General features: G+C 41.5%; 3 protein-coding genes across 3 annotated transcripts; 2 read left to right on the top strand and 1 right to left on the bottom strand.

Annotated features, from left to right (window-relative positions):
* Positions 1–2,460: 2,460 nt before the first annotated feature.
* LOC112556959 (glyoxylate reductase/hydroxypyruvate reductase-like) lies at positions 2,461–6,646 on the bottom strand. The gene is made up of 5 exons (XM_025226464.1): positions 6,325–6,646; positions 5,401–5,571; positions 4,137–4,229; positions 3,731–3,950; positions 2,461–2,852 (listed from the first exon to the last, which is right to left on the bottom strand). The coding sequence occupies exons 1-5, from the start codon at positions 6,527–6,529 to the stop codon at positions 2,561–2,563; spliced, it is 981 nt and encodes a 326-aa protein (XP_025082249.1). The 5' UTR covers positions 6,530–6,646; the 3' UTR covers positions 2,461–2,560.
* Positions 6,647–13,134: 6,488 nt separating this feature from the next.
* On the top strand, positions 13,135–26,436 carry LOC112557491. Its single transcript, XM_025227388.1, is given in 21 exon segments — positions 13,135–13,287; positions 14,481–14,817; positions 14,819–14,834; positions 15,301–15,388; positions 16,742–16,859; positions 17,554–17,769; positions 18,456–18,638; positions 18,881–19,015; positions 19,821–19,893; positions 20,201–20,377; positions 22,199–22,302; positions 22,546–22,897; positions 23,187–23,274; positions 23,471–23,588; positions 23,919–24,134; positions 24,348–24,569; positions 24,728–24,862; positions 25,183–25,265; positions 25,503–25,623; positions 25,778–25,850; positions 26,061–26,436. Coding segments are annotated over 21 exon segments (3,180 nt in total). The 5' UTR covers positions 13,135–13,202; the 3' UTR covers positions 26,301–26,436.
* On the top strand, positions 18,533–20,513 carry LOC112557297 (solute carrier family 22 member 21-like). The gene is made up of 6 exons (XM_025227064.1): positions 18,533–18,673; positions 18,881–19,015; positions 19,130–19,212; positions 19,422–19,542; positions 19,821–19,893; positions 20,201–20,513. Exons 1-6 carry the CDS (start codon positions 18,639–18,641, stop codon positions 20,420–20,422), a joined length of 669 nt encoding a protein of 222 aa, XP_025082849.1. The 5' UTR covers positions 18,533–18,638; the 3' UTR covers positions 20,423–20,513.
* Positions 26,437–26,453: the final 17 nt, after the last annotated feature.

Raw genomic sequence — 26,453 nt, 5'->3', positions numbered from 1 at the left:
AATTTGTTCATTCGAAAAAAGCATCCAGTGTTAACAGATAAAACGTAAAATACATGTATGAGAGGGACACAAAAACCTCTCACAAAAATCCCACAAGAGATTAAATTATTCAGCTTCATTAACAATCTGATAAGACAAAAGTTCTTAATACAGATTGCAAAACAATCATAAACAAAGCAATAAAACTCATGGTACCCCAAAGTGACCTTAAGTTATGACAGTTTAAAGCTGTCTGGGAGACAATGCCAGTGTAAAAAAGAGCATGAAAACCAACTTGATCCTACACCTCTTAATTTGCCGTTAAGACCAGTGATAGAAAGGAATATTTAAGTAAAGATGCTGAAAGGGACACACACTTTTTTCTCATAGGCCACTGCATGCAAGGAATTAAACACAACAAAAAATATACATCCTTCACTTGATCCACCCGAGCACATTCAAAGTTCACCCAGATATATTTTTCTAAATTGCTCTATAGTCTTCAACATACTTTACTCTGAATTAAGAAATCTTTTTTTATGAATAACATATAATTTTGCAAACAAGCAGTAAAACAGTTGAAAATATGTAAAAGTTTGATAATATTTAAAAGTCCAATTTTTAATTGAGAACATAAGGACATTTTGTTGGTGCTTTCTTTTTTTATACCATCCAACAACATGGCTACTAAACCTGCTAAAAGCATGTTTTACATCCAGACTGTTTTGTTATCTAGCAATGAGGCATGGGTAAAACTGCAATTGGTGCAGACCAAGAGCCCTTTTTTGAGGAGACGGAAGAGGGGAACTTTTAACAGGCATAAAAGGTAAATATCTCGGCACTTTTTTTAAAAACCAAAGGAATAGCATACAGCCAAGGGTAAATAATAGCATCTAGATTTCTCATATGGTCTGAAACATTCATGTAGGCTGGAACCTGTAACTTATTTGTGGGATTGTCCTAGTAAAACATGTCTTAAACCTTCCCCGTAAAAAATATTGACTATTATTCATCTTCACGTAATGCTATAACAAGGCAATATAATATTTATCATAATATTTAATATTCTTTGGGCAACTATTTGGCTATAAACTAATTAGGAGTAACTTGTTGCATGTTCTACACACATAAAATAATCTTATTACATTAAAAACTTAGATATATAATAAAGAAAAATGTGTACATGTACAAAAAAATTGCTTTTTATCCACTTCTGATAGGATACATCATAATATCAGATCTGTGGGCAGAAACTGTCATAAACATGGCAGTAGCAAAAAGATTCAGTTATCATTATCAACATACACTTAAAGACACACAATAACCTACATCTCAAGCAGTGATGCAGTTAAGAAAACAGCATACAAAGGAAAAAATTGGTGAAGCTATCTTCTGCTTTTATTTTCCCACAAAGTTTAAGAACACTTGCATTAAAACGTGCTTTAGCTGGCAAGTCAGATTCAGCTGTAATCACATTGCAAAACATGCCTTGAACCTTTAGGTCTGGTGATCTAAACAATTTCAAGACTATTTTGTGCTTTTTTAAGTAAATACAGTTGGTCCATGATGGAGCCTTTCAACCAACTGCTGCTTGGTAAAGTTTTTTCACCTGGCCAAGTCTGGAGTGAAGGGCACAAAAAGTCAAATATATTTGCATGTGGCTGGATGAGGGATGAATTAAAAAGGATAAGGCAGGACTAGATGAGCTTCTGTTGCATTTTCTGACACGCAAATGTGGTCAAAAGAGCTATGGGATGTCTACAGCACACTTGGTCAACAGCTGTGACTGGCTTAAAAAATTATTCTGACATGATGAATGTAGCTGTAAACCTAAACTAACAGCTATTTTAATATTTTGTGTTCTCCTTGAAAAAAAATATTTTTCATCCAGTGTACACCTAGGAAGTTTTCTGCTTATTTCAACTGTGCTTATCTCATTGTTTCTATCATGTTATATGGGTATGTAATTGTCACAATAGTTACCAAATCCTAAGAAGAGCTGGCTCATGCCTTCTACTGCAGGAATCTTGCTGGATTCCTCTTTTAGACACAGCTTCTAAAGTTCTCATGATCCCTACAAACTAACAAGATTGCTGACCTTCAGGAAATTATTTAATATATGCATTATAACCCATCTGCAATATACTGCCATCTTTCTAATACTGATACCTCGGTTCTCGAACGCCTCTTTCGATCGGTCGACCAGAATTCGAGAAAATTTTGTCTTGAATCCGTATTTGAACTCGAACATCCGTGAGCCGAGTTTTTTTTCGCCTTGCTTGCGTCATCAGTGTGAGTGCACACAAACCAAAACAAGGGACTTATCTGAGGAGTTAGGTCTACAAATAGATTGAGAAGAATCTCTGTTATTGAAATCCCCTTCTTCCCCCTTCAAATTCAAAAACAGGTACAGTAATGAAACACAATTTACTGTACACTGTATACATTTTTTTTGGGAAATACAACCAGTAGGAACGAATTATCCAGTTGCAGATTTCTTGCACAATTTTTGCTAAAATGGAATACTACCATGTCAAACTTCGTTTCAGCCACAGCTTAGCACACTTGAAGCCTGGGCTGATTAAGGCATTGCAACGGAACTCACAGGGTGTCCCTTGTTAAAAACAGCTAAAATGTTGTTGCCAGCCGTCAAGGACATCATGTCGCGTGAGTCCCAGGTGTTGGATCCCATGTGAGGAGTGATGCAGCAATTGGGTAGTTTGACAAGTTTGTGGTCCTTGGGCAATGGCTCAGGTTCTGTCACATCCAGACCTGCTGCCTGGATCACGCCCTTCACTAGGCAGTCATAAAGATCATCATGGTTGATAACCCCACCACGGCCTGTGTTGACTATGATAGCTGTTTTCTTCATTCTGTGTAGCAGACAAAGCGAGAAAAACTGTTGGGTGAGAATTCACTTTATGTTTGCTCAGAGCTTGCATCTGTAAACATGTTCCTGTTATTAATATCTAACAAGATATGAAATAAGTAACACAGCTGCAAACGTAAACCTTGGCAACCAGCACTACGGTCACCCATAATCTAGAGGAAGCCATATTCAAAAGACTCGGAAATGTAGTTTAAATAACCAGCCACCAAGAGAAACTAACTGGATAACTTCAAAGTCCTTATAATACTTACAAATATGAACATAAAAAATTCTAGCCAGCCTCTGTGACAGCACTGTTTTTCTACTTACAAGATTTCACAAACAAAGTCAGTTTCCTTCATTACCATGACTTCTGACTGGTACTTGTCATGCAGGCATTCATATGACAAAATTAAATGTGCACTGAAAATGCACCTCTTCCGTAATTACTCCTAACACCCTTTCCCATGCTAGTCCTTTTTCACACTTTTCCTTGCTCGTCTTTATCATGATACTCTCAGTTCGTGTTATTTGGTTCCTCTTTGTGTTTTCTGTACTTGTTTTTATTCATCATTAGCACTGTTGTTTATTCTTTCTTAGTTCATGTTTTATTTATTTTCCTGTCCCGTGTATGCTATCCATGCCTTGTTCTTGTTCTTAGGGGGTAAAAGCATGCTCCTTAGAAGTGTGAGTATGAATACAAATTTTGCATTTTTTATTATTATTAAAAGTTGTCGGGTATACAGTAAACATATACTCTGAGCTACACAAAACTTGTTCTAGGTAAGAGCTCCAACACTCTCACCTGAAGTATGCATAGAGCAATAAACAAGCATCATGTTTAAGTGAACTATAACTAGGTGTCAGAAGAAAAGCACTCACAAAGCCATGGTGGTGGCATTGATGCGGTGTCTGGTCTGGGGAGTAAGGTTACAACAGATGCACAGGAAGTCAATTTTTGGAAGCATTTCTTCGATAGTTGGACAGAAATGAGCATTCACGTCTCGGGCAAATGAGATCTCCACCACATCATGATAATACAGTTGCTTTATGCCAAAAGGAACAATACGGCGGGCAACATTGTAGCCAATGCGACCAAAACCTAAAAAAACAACGCCAAAGCACAGTGTCATGATAATGTATGGATATTTAATTTAACAATCATAAACATCAAAATATGTAAAAAATTTGAGTATTCCCTCTAAAGAATGATTATACGCTTCCCCAACAAGAAAAAGCATTCCAGCAATGTGAAAAGACTAAAATAAAATTTAAAAAAAAAACTTACCAAAGATCCCTACATTTTTATTGCAGAGCTCTGTGCCACAAAGCCAGGTAGGGTGCCAGCCGTGCCACTGTCCCTCCCGAAGAGCATAACATGCTGTAAAACATAGTACCCTTAACATCTGAGCACAACATACTGTAAAACATAATACCACAAACGTATGAGGTAAATTGCATAAAAAACTTTACCATCACAGAGAAAACAAAATTTCAAACATCATTGCACAGACTTGCTGATGTTATCTTTAATAATCAGATCACAATCTAAAAAAAATGAGCTATAAACGTAAAATTAATCCTGGAACCTGACGTAAGTAAAAATAGTGAATGGCTTAAATAAATTACTGAGCCATAGTGTAGCTATTGGGATAAAATAACAGATTAAAACTTTAGAAACCCCTTTCTGATATGGTAATTATTGCAGCTGACAAGGAGCAAGTTACTAAACAAGAAATATCATTCACCTCTAGCAGCTTCACGTTTACAGGTCATATCTCCAAACTAACCAGCAAACAAATTGAATCTCTTACTACTGAAAATTAATAGCATCCAGATTTTTTTTAAAGTGTCCCTTAGGTACAGTCGGACCTCGATAAGTCGACCTTCCCTAAGTCGAAAACCTCCCTATATCGAATTAATTGTTAGTTCCCGGCCAAATACCTGCGCCTTTACGCCATTTTCCCTAACTCGAAAACTCCGTAAATCGAATTTTTTTTCGGATCCCTTTGAGTTCAACTTATCAAGGTCCGACTGTACAAAAAAAAGTATCATAACACCCAATGATATACAGATACAGTATTTTAAAAACTTCTTTATTCAAAAGCAAGCTCGCCCTTGTGGAGGCAATCTGAGTCATAAGAAGCACTTGAAAACAAGGAGTGGAAAAGATCTAAGCGATAAGGACAATTTACCTGTACCAATAACTTTTAGCAGTCACACTCATGACTGGATTGTAAATCCCTCTCCAGCAAACATTGTCATAATTGCTCCAGACATTTTTTTTTAACCAGCACTTAAGAAGCCCTGATATGAGGAATATAACTGCCTCTGAGGTATCTTTTTCTGGATACTATGAACTAAATGAAATACAAGAAACCCTAATTCTGTTGCTATCCTCTACAGATCTTTCCTTTATTCTTGTCTATCACTTCAACTGAAGCAGTTTTACTTAATTTCATAGCTATGGCTCCTTTCTCCACTTTTTCACCATATCATACCACTCAATAACACATGCATGCACAAAAAAACTGCTACAGCCAGTAACCAACCTTCTTTGATGCGACGACTGGTCAGAAGCAGTAAGGAAACTGTTAATTCGGCAACACTGTCAGTGGAGACATTGGGAGTGTTTGTGGCTATGATGTTTCGTTTCTTGCACTCATCTAGGTCAATGTGCTCATAGCCCACAGACATCGTGGAAACCACCTGTAGCTGGGGACCTACACAAGACAACAAATGCTGCATACACATACTGTTACTGCATCTCTTACCTTAAATATTTTATTATTCACAAATCTACCAAAAAGCATTAAAATGAGGAAAGGCCTTTAATAATTTTGAATTCACTTTTAGGCAAGTTATGAGTTTCAGATCACTGGGTTGTGATGACTACAATGGTAAATATAACCATTTTTTTAAATTGCACATTGATTATATTTATGTCAAAATATAAAACTATGCAAAAATTTTAGCTGAGATTGTATCTGCAGCATCCAATACACTGAGAGATGAATTTTCCTGAATGTTATGAAACTTTTGATGAAGTATGTCATTTCTCATAATGAAAATCTAGCTGTGTGGATTAAAACAAAATCTAATTTGCTTTTTAGTTCAAGAAAGCATGTCGCTTGTTCGAATTCTAAAAGCTTATCACTCCACATTATTAATTTTGAAGCTAAGTGACTTGATGGCTGACGATCCAAGGGAGACAACTAGGTTCATGGGCCCGGATAGAGGACATCAAGCATCAATTACAAAACAATGTCGTTAAAAGATGACACACAAATTACAGGCCAATATCCAAAGACGTGGAACTAGCTGGTCATGTGAGTGACAAGCACTGCCTTATGAAATGTCTGAACGAAGTTCTAGGTGGATTTTAAGATCTCTGTGTCATAATTAAAAGTCGTCCTGACATTTGCCCACTTCGTAGTCATTACACACGAATGAAAACGGATCATATATCGCCTTACCTGCTGCATCCAATACCTTAGCATCAATTTTGTCAGTGAGCATGCAAAGGATGGCATCGTAACCCTTTCCTTGCACATTCTCTATTAGCTTGTCGTATGGAATGGCGTCTGCACTATCCCAGATTGTCAGTTCGCAACCATTTTTCTCCAAGACCTCCAGGCCTGGTTTTTGTATATTACGCGTAACAAAGACTTTGTACGGCATTCTTCTGTATGGAAAATAGTGTCTAACTTGACTGTGCTCGTGTCTTGTAATCGTCTAGCGTTCTTATCAGTCAGAACCCAACGGCCTTGACGCCACGCAGCAAATAACGTATACGCTTCACCACAGCATTTGATTGGTTCAGTCGTTTGACCTCCGAAATATGCATATTTAATAGCAATTTTCCACAATTGTTGAGCAATGTCACGCGTGGACCAGCCATCCATGGTTTAAATATAAGAATTATATCAGATTATTAAATGCTACTTTTTTAATTGGCTGTACACTTTCTTGCGTGGTAATTAATTTGCACTTTCAAAGAAGAACTACGACAAAAGTCATTACTGTGTGATAATATGAATAAAGTTTGGTCATATCGCGGATGCAGTTTTAAAACAGAATTAGTTTGCATGCGATGTTTATTTCTTTTCCATCCCACCCTCCGATATTCCTCTCCTACAGTCCAAGAAAAGCTAGTTTATAACCATATATGTCGCATAAAAGCGACGGTTCCTTTTTACACATATTTTGACTAATCCCAGCGGAAAATAGGCGCAGTCACGAACGTCCGGATGTGTTCGGCGAACTATGTGCGCCCTGCCATCTGCATACTGAGTTCTTGACGAGAAGGTCACGGAAAGGCTCAATGACATGTCAAGGTGACGACGGTGTCCTACGTGTCCTACCCTTGACGGCTTCACCCTTGTGGCACCTTTCACTGCTTCACAGACATATTCAATATTATTTCTTTCTTGTCGGTTATTTGCTGTTCATAGAGCAGTGTACACGTCTAGCACTTCACACGACTTGTGTCGCAGAGTATCAACACGAGAAAAGAAGCAACGAAATAAAAATAAGTAAACTGGATAGACATATTAAGTGGATCGGGGACAATTCTCTACACCGTAATTTACAAAATGTGCTACACCGTATAATTTACAAAATTGTTCACCATTTTGAATTCTGCATTTATTTATTATTAACTTTAAAAATATACTTCCAAGAAGTCTGAGTTACTGCGAGAGGCTATGCGTATTGTAAATCTATTTATTATTATAATAAATATTCTTCTTTTTATAATTATTATTATAAGGTGACCAGACGTTTATGATGGTTCGTCACGTCAAAGAACGCCGAAAAAAGTGATTTTTAAAGACAAGCGGCACATTTGATGGACTTGCCAGAAAGCCAGAAAGCGGACATTGGGCGTCCCGCCCGATTAGCAGGCGGGACACGAGGTCAAAAGCGGGACTGTCCCGCCTAAAGCGGGACGTCTGGTCACCTTAATTATTATAATAATATAATACGCTCCCAGGTTATGCACAACGCCTCCACTACCACATACTACTACCACCGCTAGTCCGCTACCATACCACGCTGTTAGTATACAATACACATGCACTGCAGAGCGAATAGAGCACTCCCAGCTTTTATCAAAGGGAAGAAACTGCATGAAAAGCGGTTACCAGAGCTTACACAAGTTACCTCCCATGACAAGCTAATGCACCTATACATGTGAATTACAAACGATGGTAGGGACCCGGTGACTCAAACCTAACCCAACCCTGACGTTTTATGTTATTTGGATGACTGAGTGCCAACAGCGCGTTGTTCTGTTCAATGTTGGGTAGCTTTGTTGCAGCCTTCAGTATGCTAAATTGTTACCATTAAGTTTCTGCATTAATGTAAAGCCTGTCAGAAACAAGGTTTTCTGTCTGCTTAAAGATACTTTTTCATATAATCTGCCTAACAGCAAACCCTAGTACGCCGAAAGAAGAATCACTCCAAATTGGAAAACAATATTTTAAAAAAATCTTCCGGTAGTAGAAAACTCAAAAATATTTCTAGTTGAGTAACGCTAGTTCTGGGAGTGAAGAACCCAAGCAAGCAAAAAACAAACTCTCGACTATTTTTTGTTAAAAATGATAAGTACGCCTATGACAACAAGATTATCTTTGGTATACGCAATATGGGTGCTTAAAGGTCTGCAATAGTGCAAAATTGTTTTGAAATGACTAGGCCGAGCTGTGTATAAATATAATACCTTCCCATCCTCCGTTTACTAGATGCAGGCCTCCAAACACCACCATGCTCAGCAAGATGCCAAAAACCTGGACATCAGTAATATATATGGATATTCCACGTTGTCAAGGCTACCTCCAGGTAGGGATAATGGGAAAAGTAGGATCATACCCTACTTAATGTATCTTTTACTAAGCTCAACCCTGTCATTTGAAAATGGTTTTGCACGTTTGCACATTTTTCTTAAAAACTGAAAAATCAGCTCAAGAGATATTTCTTGGTGACTAAAATCTAGCTGGAGCCATGGTGGTGCCAGAAATTGTGACAATTGGCCCAATACGGCAAAAGTCTGAAAAGATGAAAAGAAGTAGAAAACGTAAAAAGAAAAGAAGACAAAGAAACTCTTGTACCCCAGTAGGAAGGCAATCACCAGTAGATGAGAGCGGGTCATCATCAAACGTTAAGAGGAAATATCAAAAAAGATAAACACAAAATCAAAACAGTAAACACTGGAGCACGAAAAGACAACTCTCCTTGTTTTTGGTGATGGATGGCGCGCTGCGGGTGGAGTGAGAGGGGTGACTAGAAGGTCAGTCTTCTGCACCCAGTACGAAAGCACAGAATGCTAAGATGCTGTTTTCGAAAATGTTTGAACAAGCGAAATCCATTTAGCAAATTGAAATAAAGGCCTATAAGAGTGCATCACTTGCCTTTTCAAAACTCGGTATGGAGAGCACATTTCCAAAATCTTGAGTGTAGAAAATGCAAGAGTTTTTTTATTAAAAAAAAAAAAAAAAAGAAAACCCGCCATTTCCTCTCCCCAACCTCTTCTTCATTGTACTCAGCATTTTCCAGTATGTCTGTACTGTACAGGACTGAGTGGACTCAGAAACTATTTTCTATTCAGATATATCATTCTAAACTTTTAAAATTAATATCTTAAAAAAGCTCTAAGTAATTCTAAACACTACATCAAACATTAACGAAAGCCTATTTACAATAGATATCTAGAGCATCTACCTTTCAGGCCTGATATGACCCATCGCGGTCGACGACATCCAAAGTCATCTGTCCACCCAAGATACCCCTATATATCTACAGACTGCTCTGCAGTGTTGCTATTGAACACGATAACTCACCTGTGCTGCTACTGAGCAGGATCGCTCACCTGTGCTGCTACTGAGCAAGATAACTCACCTGTGCTGCTACTGAGCAGGATCACTCACATGTGCTGCTACTGAGCAGGATCACTCACCTGTGCTGCAGGACAACTCGTCGTGAGAAGAGACGAGAGCATGGCTTGTTTCGTTTGCCGAGGCTCTTCTCACAAAGCAGACCACACCACCTGTACACAGGATCCTGCTTGTCCCAGACAGCCCTCCGGAACGACAACCAAGCTTTCTCCACAGAAATTAGCAGCTTTTTTGCCATCCAAACCGTAGCCATGGCAAGTGTCCTCCCGTTTTCCCAGTGTCTCCCTCAGGCCCCGGCGCAGAAAAGAAACCTGCCCTCAGCACAGAGGACGTGGGTAGCAGCTGGCAGCCGGTCTGCTTCTTCTCCCTGGTGTCAACTTCGCCTTTTAAACCCTGCCTCCACTGTCATGAAGGTCATTGTCTCTAAAATACGACACGAGACGAAGGTAACCCAGGACAAAACAATGCAAAGCCTGCAATGGCCTGTGGGACACGTCAGTGTTCTAAGGTGAACGCGCAATACCTGCAGACATGCGCACTGAGGGGCGTGCGGCAACCAAGCTTGGCACGAAATGCGCGTGTGCGTCGGCAGTGAACACAGATTCTATCTCTCTCTCTGCTCTCCTCCTCCCACCCCACCTTTATTTGTTGTATGAAGCTGTCTTCGTTGACTCATACATTGAACTTTCTGAACTTGAATGTTTCTGGCAACATCCCCACCCAGCCCATCCCCAGCCCCCACCCCAACTGTTTACAACGCAGGAAGCTCTTTCGTCAACTAACAGCTAGAACTTGCTGAACTCGCATGTTTCTGGTAACATGTCGACTGAATAGCCGGTGCTCTCGTATCTGGATACCGAAAGCTTTGCTTCCATTATTCTCGTAAGAATAATCATTCTCGCCCTGAAAAATGTTCAAACCATTCCACCAACGTTTCCTAACACTTCTGCACTTTACAGCATCTACACATGTGTCAATCAATGATACAGCTGTACAGCTGTAACCAGAATATTAATCACGGCAAGACAGTGTTAGTTCATTTCTCTCTGTGGACCCCAAGGTCGGCTACATGCAAAGGTAGCAGGTGAAAAATAGACTGCTACACACTCACACTAGAACTTAACAAACAGTTCCTTGAAAAGTTCTGGCCTCTTACCTGGAAACTCAAAGAATCACGCTGTGATTACACAATAAATTCATGATGCAACTACTTTCAACAAACTAATATATGCATTCAGATATATATAGCTAGATAGATAGACTATAGTGATGAATTGCGAGTATTTGCAGGCTGTCTCAAATGCAGATGGCAGTGGCGTTCGGAGACACAAAAGGTTAGTGGGTTAAATAGTTCACACTTTAAAAGATTTATGGATTTTAAAAAAAGTTTTTGCAGCTTTCTGATGCAGACTCAGGAAACCTGAGCAGAGAGCGCAATCCTCCAGCAGAAACTGAAGACTGTCGTAACGCCTCTGAAGACATCGACAAAATAAAACTGAAGGGTCAAAAGGACAACTACCTTTTACACCTGGTGGGATGGAGAGGGCGGGAATGTGCAGGGGGCACTGCTGACAATCAAACCTGGTGAAAGTAGAATTAAATCTACTTCCGGACAACCAGTCCTGTTTACCTTTGAGCGCATCTTTGTGATGCGGATACTAGCGCGCTACAAAGCTACAAAACTACCTTGGTTGAATATTGATATTCACGTTTCTGCAATACTTTGCTATTCAGAGTTCCTTGTGGAATACTTGCTATAGTTAGGTAATCTGAACAGTTGCACTTTATACAGTGGAACCTCGGTTAGCGAACGCCTCGGATAACGAATATTTCGGTTAACGAACAAAAATTTCGTTAAAAGTTTGTCTCGGATAGCGAACAAAATTTCGGATAACGAACAGCCACATGAACTACACGTGACCGACCAGCATGTCATCATTCGCGCTCGAGACACAGTTACGATCAGTCGTTCCTTATCTATGCGCATCCTTCTTATTTAGTGATTTTTCTGCTTTATTTTAATAAGATAATCCTCAATCATGGCTCCAAAGAAGATTAAGAGCAATTAATAGTAGTGAGGTAATGACAAGGAAGCGGCCAACAAATGAATTGAAAAAGGAAATGATTTCAAAGTATGAAGGTGGCATGCGTCTGTCGGATATGTGATGTCGTATTACCCAAGAGTTTAACAAAAAGACAGAAGGGACAGACACTGGACAAGTTTTTTTCCTTCAACCTCAAAGCTACAGAAAAAGGAAGTCACCCCCGATTAAGGTGACCAGACGTTTCGGGGGCGAAAGCGGGACACTTGCCGATGATGGTGTCGTCACCGTCAAAAAACGCCGAAAATAGTGATTTTTAAAGACAACCGGGACATTTGATGGACTTGCCAGAAAGCCAGAAAGCGGGACATTGGGCGTCCCGCCCGATATTCAGGCGGGACAAGAGGTCAAAAGCGGGACTGTCCCGCTAAAGCGGGACGTCTGGTCACCTTACCCCGATTTTATAATGTCACGTGTGCTCATGGAGGGGAATCAAAGCGTAGCTCAAAACGGCAAGTTTTCTGTTGTTTAAATGCTTTTGTTAATGTTTTATGTTTATTTAACTCCATTTATATTGCATTATAACTGTTCTCATTAAAACAAATACCTATATATATATAGCCTGTAACTTTAAATATAGCGAGTCAACAGGGGCTGGGAACCAATTAAATCTATTTCCTTTATTTCTTATGGAAAAAACTGTTTCGGATAACGAACATTTCGGTTAACGAACAGCTTTCCAGAACGGATTAAGTTCGTTAACCGAGGTTCCACTGTAATTGTAATTTTTAAAAATATAATTTAAATAGGGCGGCGCCGTGTGCCTGGAAATTCGCCTGTCACGTGGATCCGACCCTGATCTGTGCATGCGTCATATTAAAAGCAAGCGTGCTGTTGGAATAAACTGCATTTCCAATGTGCAGCAATGGCAGAGTATTTAGACTTTGACAAAGGTGTCTTCTTCTAAGAAACAGCTTCGATTAAGTTATATTTCATTTGTAAGACGCATTATATATGCAGATTTCTGAGGCAAGGGAATTTCTGAGCACATGACATCTCCATTACTCTCGCAGTAGAGGTCTTTGACCCAGTATCTGATCTTGTTATTTAAAAGAAAAATTGTAGAGTTGATAACATAGAGTAAGACATGTCTATTGTGTTGTATACAAAAGATGAACTTTGTTCATTTTGCGACAAGAAAAGTGCGCGCGGACATGACACCATTTGTTGTTTGAGAAAGAATGTATAATAGGTTTACAATGTAGTTTTATGTGTGGCGCGCACATGTTTACTTGTCTCCGCAGTCCATGTCTGGCCGAGGGTGGTGGTGGTGGGGGGACTTTGAGTTTCACAAGCCCTTGTGTGACGTCAGTCTGCTTTACAGTCAACGCTGGTGCACTTTCTTTGCCGATCGGTGTAATGGAAGCCTCGTTGAAGCAGAAACATAAAATCTGTCGTTTGTGCCTCCAGCGAGGTCCCAAGGAGAGAACTGTTCACGAAGTTGGTGAGTACTGGTTTACATTGAAAACGAGGACAGTTTCTGCTACACCAAAGCAATGTTTACTACATTTTATTTATATTTACACGATGCAAGACACTGTTCTCAACAAGGCGCTCCAGTATAAATAACACTTTATAATTCATCACTATAAATAGTTCTTTAATGAATAATCACAACATAAATACTCCTTAATAATCCATCACAATATAAATAAATATGTGGTAAAACTTTTTACTCAGTTCTTATAAACTGTTTCTCACAATGAAGTCTCTTTATGTGTAACACGTGACTCGAGCTTTATATTGTGTTTGTATTGTGTTATTTTAATATCGTATGTTCTATATCCCTGTTTATATCAACTACAAAATCCCCAACAAACGTTTGCAGTCCAGTATGTGTTCAAAGTTCAGGCAGAAAACAATGTTTAACCATCATTATATTTCATTCATTCAGTTGTAGACGCCAGTGAGAGCAATGATTTCAAACACGAGATGCAAAACGAATTATACTTCAGCAAAACGAATTATGGTGAATTATAAGATTATACTTTAGCTTTAAACAAGTCACGTAAAAAGAACAATAGCTGTCTGAAGGTTGGTGGTCCTGAATATTTTAAGTGACAAGTTGTAGTTACACACCATAGCACCACAGGTGACTAGAGTCAACCAGACGACACCCGCATCCAAAGCATCATCGGACCGTATGCTGGTGTTCCTTTGGGTAACCCTCTATTTATCCCAATAATAGGAGCTAATGGGAATGCTTATTGGGCCAGCTACTGTCCTCATCTCCGACATTAATATTGGGCTAGCTACTGTCCTCATTAATATTTTGGGTTTGAGCAATTAGACATGACTAACTATTGTAACCTCTGCTATTTCCTAATTGACGAAAGGGTTTACTAGTTGATTGGTTGGTTTGTTGCACGTGACACCTGTTTAAGCCAGTGACGATTTTATGGTGTAAATGATGTCAACAATCTCTGCGCGCGTCATCACGTGATGCAATTCGTGGTGGGTGACGTCACAAAGGCAAATGGCTGCCAACATGGAGGCCATTAAACTGTACCTGACTTGCTGCGGACCACGCACTGGAGACCAGAATATCAATCGTGTGAGTCGCGAAATGTTGTGAGTCCCTGGGAGAAAAAGAACTAACATAACATTCTTGTGTTGTTTTTTGTTTCCCTCACAAAGAGTCCGTGGTTCCTGATCACAAGATGGCGGCGTCGCTGGACGAACTGGTGCTGAGGGTCGGGGGTTGTGGTAGGTTCCAGGTGTTGCTGCTGATATTGGTGCTTTCACCCATCCCCATGGCAGTCTGGAGCATGCTGCACATGGTCTTTGGTTCCGTGGAACCCGACTGGTGGTGTGGGCCCCACGCGGGGTCTTTGAACGAGTCCCGGCGACCCACCACCAAGATTTCTGAGGAGGGACTGGAGAGTCTGGACACCTCCCAGGTCTTAGACCGGCGCAACTGTAGTGCCAGACGTGACCCCACGTGTGATGTGATTGTATTTGAAGCGGGGAATTAATACTGTTGTATCAGAGGTAAGGATATATTTTTCTCTATATTAAAATTCTTCAACCATCCTTCAAGTATTAGACTGACATGCAGTCTGGAAGTCAGCCATCACTCACATGCGCATTGATCACCAAACTATATACGTATGTCTGATTTATCCTCCGGTAACGAATGTTTGCAAGTGGCAGACGATAGTACTGTAGATCTTTCTAAGAAAAATTAACTACAAATTAAAGATTATGGATGAGACATTAGACATCTAAGCACTCCATGCTTCTTCGTGAAAAACAAACCTTGAGGGGAAGCATGAAAAATAAATTTAAACAAAAGTATTGCGCAAATAAAATTATTTTTTTTACATCGAGACATCACCAGGCATTCTAAACTTTTTAAATCAGTTAAAGAAAGCAATGAAAGACAATCAGAAGGTCATCAGTAGCGATGATACTTGATTTTCAAGTAACTTCTTAGGTAGCCTGTTCCTTTTCTTAGTTTCAGTTAGTCTGTGCTCTGTCCTGGGTCCCTTCTATGATCATATCACTGCAGATGGTTGGAGTTCTGTTGGGGGCTACCGTGGCCGGTAAATGCACTTACTAAAGTTCGACTACTATCATTAATATCCCTTCAAAGGAGGGCATTTACAATAGCTTTATCTGCGATTGTGTGATAATAATGAACTGGATTAGCAAAAACAATGAATGCACATTACGGACACTGCTGATCAAACGACTTTCTCTTCAACTTTTGGTGGGAGGCAATGCAAAACGCCAACAGTGTGAAAACTTTGTGAAACAATTATTTTTCAGGCGCCGGATAAAATGAAACCATGCTACGAGAGAAAAAACACGTTTTTGAAACAGTGTTGTGTAGTGACAAAGCTGTACAAAGTGTTTTACATTGAATCAGTGTGAGCGAGTGGAACACTTCTAAACAGTGTTACAGAGTGAGACAGTTTAGTGTTACAGAGTGAGACAGTTTAGTGCTACATAGTGAGACAGTTTAGTGTTACAGAGTGAGGCAGTTTAGTGTTACAGAGTGAGACAGTTTAGTGCTACATAGTGAGACAGTTTAGTGTTACAGAGTGAAGCAGTTTAGTGTTACAGAGTGAGACAGTTTAGTGTTACATAGTGAGACAGTTTAGTGTTACAGAGGGAGACAGTTTAGTGTTATATAGTGAGACAGTTTAGTGTTACAGAGTGAGACAGTTTAGTGTTACAGAGTGAGACAGTTTAGTGTTACAGAGTGAGACAGTTTAGTGTTACATAGTGGACAGTTTAGTGTTACAGAGGGAGACAGTTTAGTGTTATATAGTGAGACAGTTTAGTGTTACAGAGTGAGACAGTTTAGTGTTACAGAGTGAGACAGTTTAGTGTTACAGAGTGAGACAGTTTAGTGTTACATAGTGGGACAGTTTAGTGTTACAGAGGGAGACAGTTTAGTGTTATATAGTGAGACAGTTTAGTGTTACAGAGTGAGACAGTTTAGTGTTACAGAGTGAGACAGTTTAGTGTTATATAGTGAGACAGTTTAGTGTTACATAGTGGGACAGTTTAGTGTTACAGAGGGAGACAGTTTAGTGTTATATAGTGAGACAGTTTAGGGTTACAGAGTGAGACAGTTTAGTGTTATATAGTGAGACAGTTTAGTGTTACAGAGTGAGACAGTGCATGACAACAGTGGTCAGTACCTGTCAGTAGTATCGCACAGTGAAGTAGAAGTAAACAGTTGCAGGACACAGCTAGTATCAGAGTTAAGTAACCGAAAATATTGACAAGCTGTATGGAAGAATAATTGAGCGCATTTTTTAGCAAATGGAAAAAGAGAAGAAAGAGAGACGAGACTGAGAGAGAGAGAGACTGAGATAGAGAGAGAGATTAATGCAGCTCCTTTTTTGTGGAGACACCTATGCAGAAATTTCTGTCATCTCCTGCAGGTCAGATCGGCGACACTTTTGGGCGAAAAAAGAGTCTGTACCTGATGACCTTTCTGCACTCTGTCTTCAGCCTGCTGGCTGCCTTCTCTTCTTCCTGGACCATGTTTGCTGCTTGTAGGTCAGTGCGCTTGTCAGCCTGTGTGTGTGACGTATCGCCTGTATCCAACTGTAAGACACACATGACTTTAGACTAACATTCAACACGTTATCAGGACACTCAAGCAGGCGCACACGCACAATAATAAAATAGATAAGTGTATGTGTACGTGTACGTGTATGTGTACGTGTACGTGTATGTGTATGTGTGTGTACGTGTACGTGTATGTGTATGTGTACGTGTACGTGTATGTGTATGTGTACGTGTACGTGTATGTGTACGTGTATGTGTACGTGTATGTGTATGTGTATGTGTATGTGTATGTGTATGTGTATGTGTATGTGTACGTGTATGTGTACGTGTTTGTGTATGTGTATGTAAACAACTGACTGCCGTGTTCAGGCCAGAGTGTTCCCTGTCACTGGTCAAGATTTATGATGTCCCGCCTTGACCATCCTGGCAGGAGCTTTTGCAGCTTGACCAGTGGACTGTTGGTGGTCTAAACAAACAAACAAACAAACAAACAAACAAACAAGCAAAGATTTTAAATACCTTTTGCGCGGTGTGCAAGCATGCTAGAAGTGGAGGCAGGGAGGAAGCTAGTCAGGGCAGAACATAAAGAAAGAGGACAAGTAAATGCAAATTAAATCCTGATTAAGTTGTGACTATAGCTTAATAATTATTTCCTAATAGATTCCTCACATGTCAATTCCAGGATGCTGATAGGATTCTCCATCGGCGGCATCATTGCCACAGGGTACGGGTACCCAGCAGAGTTCCTGTCCAGTAAGTGGCGAGCTCTGATTGCTGCGGTGCCGGTGTGGGGGGTGGGTGTGGTGACCTTTAGCTTGATTGTGTGGACTTTACGTGACTGGCGCCACCTCCACATCACCACAGCTGCGTGCAGCGCCGCCACCCTCCCGGGATGGTTGTGAGTAAAACTGTTTGCACGACAGTGAGTCAATCACTTATTGTGAGTGAGTGGTGGATGTGAGTAACAGTTTATTGTGGCTGGATGGCTGTGAGTAGTGTAAGTGAGTAAAGGTGACTAACTCCTCATTATGTTTATCAATGTATTTCCAGGGTTGTCCATGGGACATATTTTTCTATCCCATCCCGTCCCGTCCCATGGCAATTTATGCCTGTCCCATCCCGTCCCATCCCACGGGATGTTTCCCATGGGATTCCCATGGTATTAACTCCTATGGACAACACTGAAAACCACTTTTCGGCTTTTGTTCTATAATTCCTGCTACTTCACATACAATAGATGATTCAGAGGAAAGATTTAAATCCTTGATGAATGAAATAACAGTAAATTTATTTTGCAATATCAAGTATCGACTACCATGGGAAATACAAGTGTGTGCTGTCCCATCCCATCCCATATGGGATTCCCATGGGATTCCCATTCCTATGGACAACACTGTGTATTTCAATGCAGCTGTTCTTTTCTGGCACTGCTGGGTTATTTAAATGTTTACTTGAAGAATTGGTTCCTACTTTACAGTGTCTTTGCCCTAAGATCACGGAGGAAGAAATAAAGACATCGACTCATGCACCCGTATTTCTCCATTTTGTTCGCATGTTTTGTTTTTTTTTTCACTTCCATTTCAGTTTCGTACCAGAAAGCGTCCGGTGGCTGGTGACCAAAGGCCGGACACACCACGCACAGCAAGTGTTACAACGGATAGCGAGGTTTAACGGGCGACCGGTACCGGAAGTGACGATACCAGAGAACTTCCTGTCCAGTGACGTCGGCGTGTATACACATACATCCATATCTTTTCTTCCTGGAAAATGACCAAGGTGTCGCTGCTGTCAGGACTTGTGTGGTGAGACTGGCTTAATGAAAACGTGTAAAACCTCTTGGTGTCAGACTAGTTCAACATCGAGATGAAAACTTAGTTCATCATTTGATTCCTCTGAACGCTGTCTTCTGCAGTTCATGTAATTTGCGTGCGTATGGACGTGGATGGTTTACAGCGCATCATGCCACACTTCCTACCTGACTCCGTGTGACTTTGGTGAATGAATTCCAGGGTTTTCTGCTCGATGACTTACTACGGCATATCCTTTGGTATCAAGAACTTGTCCGGCGATTTTTATCTCAACCTTCTGCTCATGGCTGTCTTGGAGATGCCGCCCAACCTCGTTATGGTGAGCCTCTTGAACTGGTAAGTCCTCATTTAATCAAGAGGATTAATTGTTATAATTTGTTGGTGAGAGCTGGGTGTGAGTAACATCTTTAGTTGCTGGTCTGATCGTTGAGCTGTGGAACTTCATCGCAGGTTGGGGCGGCGATGGACAAGTGCAGGATCGTTTTTGTTGGCAGCTGCAGCTGTGCTTATTGTCATCCCGGTGTCCATTACAGGTAATTGTAACTCCCCCGTCACTCTGTCAGCTACCTGTACAATATCTCTCTTTAGGGGCAATACACGTAACTGTAGCTGTGATTGTTGTTGTTGTTGTTGTTGTTGTTGTTGTTGTTGTTGTTGGTGGTTGTGGTGGTGGTGGTGGTCAACAAAAAATATCCGCCTTAGCCGGTATTGCTTACTTATGTGATAAAATGTTTACCACCAGTGTCAGCCCCTGAGGCTGGAGTTGCAGTCAGTACCCTGTCCATGGTTGCGAAGACGTCCATCATCTTTGGCTGGAGCGCCGTCACCGTGCACCACATTGAACTCTTCCCTACCGTTGTCAGGTGACGTCACACACACACACACTTCTGTGTCTCTCTTATAGGGCTGTGGGAGAAGGACAGACCACTAATATTTGAAATAAAAACAGAAAAAGAAAGCAAGAAGGAGAATGAAAACATTGACATAGCAGCTTTTATTTACGAGGATAGTAGGAAAACGCAATGAGTAAGCATTCACATTCAAAAATATTATTAAAAGGCATACAGTAAAGGGAGGGATAGAGCGGATTCCGAACCGTCGCCGATTATTTCGTGTCAACGTCTTCTGTCTTGACTCACAGGAACATCGGCATGGGCTACCTGAACACAGTGGCCAGGATTGGCGGCATTCTGGCGCCTTACATCCTGTTTCAGGTAAAACAAACAACTTCATCTCCTTAGTTTTATTGATAAGCAGATATGTGCACAGTACCTGCGACCATTACCATCGCCTGCTATATTTTTTATAACATTTTCGGAGATTGTTTAAAATGACTTGTAGTCAAACGGAAAGTAGCGAGCGCGCGTGGAATCTGTGTCTGGGTTCGTTTTCCGAGAGTGGGTTCTTTCGACTGTGGATGTTAACTGTCTCATTTGAGTTTTTTTCACTGAAGATGCTCTCTTTTTTTTTTCTTTTCTCCTGAGATCGCTGATTATTAAAAAATAAGTTTCTTGTCTTCAGGGCAATGGCAGTGGTTTTGGATTCTACGTCATAATTGCTGTTGCCATGGTGCTGAATGCAGCAGCTTGTCTGTTGCTGCGGGAGACTGGTGATGAGTCGTTGCAGGAGTACATCGAGGAGACAAACGCGATGGAAGTGAGGCCAGGAGATGTCGGCATTGTGGAAACGAACTCAAACGTAAAAGTCCTCACAGGGCCGGAAGTCGGAGAAAACCAAGACTAGAAAGTTGAATTAAACAGTCTGATGTCTTCCATGTTGAGATCACTGCTAGCAGACAAGATTAAAAATACTTTCAATAAAGTTGTTCTTGTTGTTTTTGCTTTTATTTTGTTTCGGTCAGTGGGTGTAATCAGAGATCCTACAGTTTCATCTCTTGTCCTCTTGTTGTGAAATAAAAAATAAATAATTATCCTAAATTAAACTAACGTTTCCTCCTCCTCGCTTCAACTGTCCTTTCTTACTAAGCAGTATTTTCTGTATTTCTCACTTTATCTTTAATTTGGCTCTGTGTTAACGTGAGTCTCGAGGTTTGTTTTCTGTGATTCCCTCTCTTGCAGGCTGTACTCCTGTCTACATTACATACCCAGAAGGCTATTCACGGTCACTTTATAATGTTATGATGTCGATGTCAGAAGATATTTAAGCAACATGGGTATGACCATCTGACCTAGCTTCTGCAATCTAAAAAGAAATTATAGAGGCGACAGCATCGGGCAGCATCAGTGGCCCTCACTAATCTCGTGTCCTGTGTAGGAGACATGAACTGTTAATTGAGTGACGAGCGTGTTGTCTGTGCGGACTGCTACTTCACGTCTTCTCGGAGATACGAAAGTCTTCTGCTCAGGATGGATAAACTTTGTATGCATGTGCTCAGCGCCTGTTTGGCCCAGTAAGTATGTAAAGGGACTCGGCGCCCATGTCTCACCTGCTAGCTGTCACTAGGTGGCGCCAGACAACGCTGGTGCGTTTTTGTTGCCGATGAGTGTAAGCACTAGCGTAGCTAAAGCAGGACTAATATATAGTCTACTGTCTGTGCTGCCAGCCCCATGACGACAGGACTAAGTCACACAGGTGAGTCTACCTTGCAAGTTTTGACAGTTATGTTTTGTGTCTGATGTCTTATTTAAATAATTCCGTTTGTCCTATGGGAGGAGTGACGTATAGGTGTGACTAACGTGTCTGTCACTAACCACTTCTGTAAACTCAATAAACTGTCGAAGACGGTGTTTGTACAGGTGAGCTGACCAGAGTTTTCAGCAAACTACATAAATATATAATACGCATGTAAAATTAGTTGTGAGATAATGTGCAAAAACTAATTATAAAATGGGAGTTTTCGTTTTCATCTGGGAAATTCACCATTTCAACTCAAAGTTTGCCGTTATTGTCACAGCCGTGTGGGGAATCGTTTCTAGTTATTGTCACATCCGGATGTAGAATCTTCTCTACTTATTGTCACAGCCGTGTGGGGAATCGTTTCTAGTTATTGTCACATCCGGATGTAGAATCTTCTCTACTTATTGTCACAGCTGTGTGGGGAATCTTCTCTACTTATTGTCACAGCTGTGTGGGGAATCTTCTCTAGTTACTGTCACAGCTGTGTGGGGAATCTTCTCTAGTTACTGTCACAGCTGTGTGGGGAATCTTATCTAGTTACTGTCACAGCTGTGTGTGGAATCTTCTCTAGTTATTGTCACAGCTGTGTGTAGAATCTTCTCTAGTTACTGTCACAGCTGTGTGTGGAATCTTCTCTAGTTACTGTCACAGCTGTGTGTAGAATCTTCTCTAGTTACTGTCACAGCTGTGTGGGGAATCTTATCTAGTTACTGTCACAGCTGTGTGGGGAATCTTCTCTAGTTACTGTCACAGCTGTGTGTGGAATCTTCTCTAGTTATTGTCACAGCTGTGTGGAGAATCTTCTCTAGTTATTGTCACAGTCTTCAAGCTCTGTTGTACCAATGTGTGATCACGTTTCCATCTTTCTTGAAAGGAAGCTAGCGCATTGCACGGCGGCGCCACGTGACCTTATTTGACCTTTGTCCTCACCCTAACCTCACAGGAGGCAGGTCTGGCCACCACTCCGACAATTTCAGTCGAGAAAGTTAAGTGATAATATCTCTGGTTGGTGGGGGGGATGGGTGAAAGTACATTGCAGCCTACATACAAATACTGAAGTACACTGCGGCCTGTATACAAGTACAAAGACTCAAGACACTCTCTGTCTCTGTCTCTGTCTCTCTGATGATTTTACTTACAATACCGCTAACTGCAAGACGAGTTGCGATAAATATTATTTGTCTGTGATGCTTGTGAAGAGCAGTTCGTGTTGCTTTGTGGATGAACAGACTCATGGATGCGGTGTTTGACCATGTCGGGGGCTGCGGCCGCTTCCAGGTGCTCTTCGTCATCCTCAGCCACCTCGTCATCCCTGCCACCGTGTGGAGCATGATGCACATGGTCTTTGGTGGCCTGCAGCCCGAGTGGACATGTGGGTCACGTGACTATGAAGCCACTACAGCCATGGACAGGAGCGCTGGTCATCATTCGCACGAAAACTACTCACGACCGCACTTGTGGAATGTCACAGGCATGGCTACCCCCCAGGGCAGCTCTAACTCCTCCCACGTGTGTGAGGATGTCGGTGTTCAGTGCAAGCAGGTCATGTTTGCGCCTGGAATAAACACAGTCGTGTCGGAGGTAAAGTCCTTTACAACTTCTGGTGTTTCGCTGATACCTAAATAGAAAGACGTGTGTTTTTTCCCGTCAGTCAGTCATTTAGTCAGTCAACCACTCAGTCAACTAGTCAACAGTCAACTAGTCAACCAGTCACTTAGTAAATCAATCTTTCAGTTAGTAATCCAGCCTTCAAAAGTATTGATGGTAAGCCTTCTTGAGATCACATTTATTATCCAGGCTAAACTTAACACGCAAAATGGTTTACTTCTGTTTAGAACTTTTGTCAGACAAACATTTTGTGATTTCTTAGTTCCAGTTGGTCTGCCAGTTGTCCTGGGTGCCTACGATGATCATCTCGGTACAGATGTGCGGGGTGCTGGTTGGAGCCGCGGTGTCGGGTAGGCACTTCATTGGGTTTAGCTGTAGAGGTATCAGCACCAAGAGAGGAGCTGATTGTTTGTCAATCGTGATTGCTCTGCTACACTTGCAAGAATTACTTACATGTATGTAGCAGTTTGTCTTGTTGAAACAATGATACTGTCCTCGATCGTGCCGTTACCAACGGTCCTCCTGACCTCGAATTTGTCTGTACAGGTCAGCTGGGGGACAGCATCGGGAGGAAGAAGTGTCTCCTGTCCATGTCTGTTCTCCAAGTGACTTTTAACCTCGTTGCTGCCTTCTCTGTGTCATGGGAAATGTTTACTGTCCTGAGGTAAGTGCTAAACTCATCTTTCTAACAACAAAAAAACCATAATTGTAATAAATAGAATACATGACTATAGCACCAGACGCCATGCCTGCTCTCTCTCCGTTTTCTGATAAACATATCATTTTTCATTTTCTGATTGTGGCCGATCCAATTTTGTCTATTCCCAAAGTTCTGTTTACAGAAAAATGCAGGTAAAACAGAGTTTTTAAGGGAAACGTTTGTAAACTGGACTCACGTTTTCCTTACTTTCCTCATTCACTCCTCTCATCAATCTCTTTCTCTCGTCATAGAGATTCCGCACTCGCTGTTCTCCTCCCTCACTCCTCTCTTCAGGTTTATGATTGGCTTCACGGTGGGCGGTCTCCTAGCCTCGTCCTTCACCTACCCGACGGAGTTCGTGGACATCCGGCACCGCGCGGCGCTGGGTGCTATCCCAGTCTGGGGCATCGGCTCCATCACCTTCAGTCTGGTCGTGTGGCTCCTCCGTGACTGGCGACACCTCCACATCGCAACAGCCCTCTTCACCGCCATATCACTCCCCGGCTGGTGGTAAGTCCCTCCAGTTTCACGGTAACCATGGCTCCCAAAGTCCCTGAAAATATTGGCAACTACCTCTCTCTACTGAACTAAAGGGTCTTCTTAATGAGACACGTTGTTCAATATGGGACAAATGTGGAAACTCTTTTGTCTGACAGTCAACTTTTTACACTACTACCATCACCATCTTCTTCTTCCTCTTCATTACCATCATTTTCCTCAAAGGTTTCTGCCGGAGAGCGTGCGGTGGTTGAAGACCAAAGGTCACGCGCAGCAGGCGGAGCGCGTCTTGCAGCAGGTCGCCCGCTGGAACCGTCGCTCCATGCCCGGCAAGGAACTCCTCAACACACTGGACCTCCCCCAGGAACAGGCCAAGAAGACCTACACCTACCTCCACATCTTCAAACCTCACCTTGCCAAGGCTACACTACTGGGCGGCTTCATGTGGTAACAGTCGCTCGTGCATCTTCCCAAATGTTATAATTACAGATAATCTCTAATTCCTTGTCTTTGTATCTGTATGTCTCAATACTTTATGTCGTGTTCTACTTGTTTCAGACATTTAGAAAGGCAGAAACATTTATGAACGACATATTTGTGTACAGGTTCGCATGTTCTCTCACCTACTATGGCATCTCGTTCGGTATCAGGAGTTTGTCTGGAAACTTCTATCTTAATCTTCTTCTCATGTCGGTGGCGGAGCTTCCCCAGTATTTGCTGATATTCCACGTGGTGAACTGGTAAGTATGTATGTTCTCCATTCTGACGCCGGTCAAATCCATTCGAAACTTAAACCTTGTTTCACATGTTCAGGGTAGAAGTTATTGTACTAGTAAGATAATTTTCATCCCAAATAAACCTTTGATTTTGGGGTAAAGTAGAAATGTACTGAGAAGACAATGGACATAGAAAGGCAATAGAAATAATGTCTGTCGAACATACAAGGGAGGTTCCACCAGCCAGGACTTCAGTATTTCACTCGCTTTCAGCCAATGCAGACCCCACGGTTCTGTTGCCCCACAGTTTCCGTCGCTCAAAGGTCACGTGTTGTTTGTTGCAGGCTGGGTCGCCGGTGGGCGTGCTTCTGGTCCTTCCTGATTACAACGCTCAGTATTCTAACGGTCATCCCCATCTCTTTGCTCAGTAAGTTACAGTTGATTACTCCTCCCCTACAACACACTCCTTTTCCTTTATCATCTTTGCTAGCCTGGACTGTGCACTCACTTGACCCACACATCGCCTTCTTGTCGAATTATCGATAATTCACTGAATTATGTAGAGGAATGTTGTTGGCAACGATCAAAGTCTGTAAACAGTTAGAAAAATAGTTTACATTGAGTTTACATAAGTTTACATAAGTCAAAGCAACGTGTACAACAGTGTCCCCCGAGGAGAGCGGCAGTTATGTCAACGCTCTGTCCATGGTCGCCAAGATGTTCCTGGGCTTCGGCTGGAGTGCCCTCGGGATCTTTGTCGTGGAGTTGTACCCCACAGTGGTCAGGTAACCTACCTGTATTTTTGTCTTCTGAGATTCTTGTATTTTTCTTTCAATAGTTGAAAGCCAGATGTTTTCAGGTAGGATTGTTTATAAAAACTCTCAGAAAGTTGTCATTCTTGTGAAAAAATTTAAGGAGGCGACGGCTTTATGTGACTAGGAATATCAGCCAGGGCTACTGCAACACCACAGCGCGTATTGGTGGCATACTGGCTCCATACATTCTGAGTGGGGTGAGTAAACTACTGGATGCGCTGTATAAATGTTTCATTTATAATTATCATTAAATATACACAGAGGGTTTGTGACAGTCTTGTTCATTTACGTCCTTGAATACAAGTAAAAATATTCTCTTCCCATCAGACTTAGCTGGGATGCAAGTTATCAGAAAGCTTGTGTTGTCATAAGAAGCGAATGCTGACTAAAATAAAAATGTTTTTCAGGACAAAACGTATATTTTCTACGTCGTCATAGGCGTTGTCATGGTGATAACCACCATCGCGCCACTCATGCTGAAGGAGACGCGGGGACGCCCTCTAGCGGACACCTTTGAAGTCAGAGTCCAAGCCCCGGAGATCCAACAAGGACTGAGACCGTTAGTCAAAGGACCTGTCCTCACACGTGACAGCAGTGTGTCAACTGGTTGTCATGACAACAGCGTCAACAATATTCAAGTCACGTGACGAGAAATCAAGCGCAGTGACAGTTGAATTTACAGGATGAGGCGTGATGTAGATGTGAAAGGTTTTTTGTTGTTTTTATTTAACTTACTTCATTCCTCCAACACATTTTATTCAGAAGATTCTGTATATTTTTTCCCTTCTAGAACTAAGCAC

This window comes from Pomacea canaliculata, linkage group LG2 (assembly GCF_003073045.1).
Source record: "Pomacea canaliculata isolate SZHN2017 linkage group LG2, ASM307304v1, whole genome shotgun sequence".
NCBI classification, from domain to species: Eukaryota; Metazoa; Mollusca; class Gastropoda; order Architaenioglossa; family Ampullariidae; genus Pomacea; species Pomacea canaliculata.
The sequence above is the reverse complement of the archived record's forward strand: the minus strand, read 5'-3'. Positions and strand labels throughout refer to the sequence as shown.

Bases quoted from the DNA above. Each gene is read 5' to 3' on its own strand.
- LOC112556959 (XM_025226464.1), bottom strand. From the start codon at position 6,529: ATGCCGTACAAAGTCTTTGTTACGCGTAATATACAAAAACCAGGCCTG. The intron at 5,572-6,324 runs GTAAGGCGATAT...TGTCTTGTGTAG, and splicing joins TAAGGTATTGGATGCAGCAG to GTCCCCAGCTACAGGTGGTT. The intron at 4,230-5,400 runs GTTGGTTACTGG...TATGTTTTACAG, and splicing joins CAGTCGTCGCATCAAAGAAG to CATGTTATGCTCTTCGGGAG.
- LOC112557297 (XM_025227064.1), top strand. From the start codon at position 18,639: ATGACCAAGGTGTCGCTGCTGTCAGGACTTGTGTG. The intron at 18,674-18,880 runs GTGAGACTGGCT...AATGAATTCCAG, and splicing joins CTGCTGTCAGGACTTGTGTG to GGTTTTCTGCTCGATGACTT. The intron at 19,213-19,421 runs GTAATTGTAACT...GTTTACCACCAG, and splicing joins CATCCCGGTGTCCATTACAG to TGTCAGCCCCTGAGGCTGGA.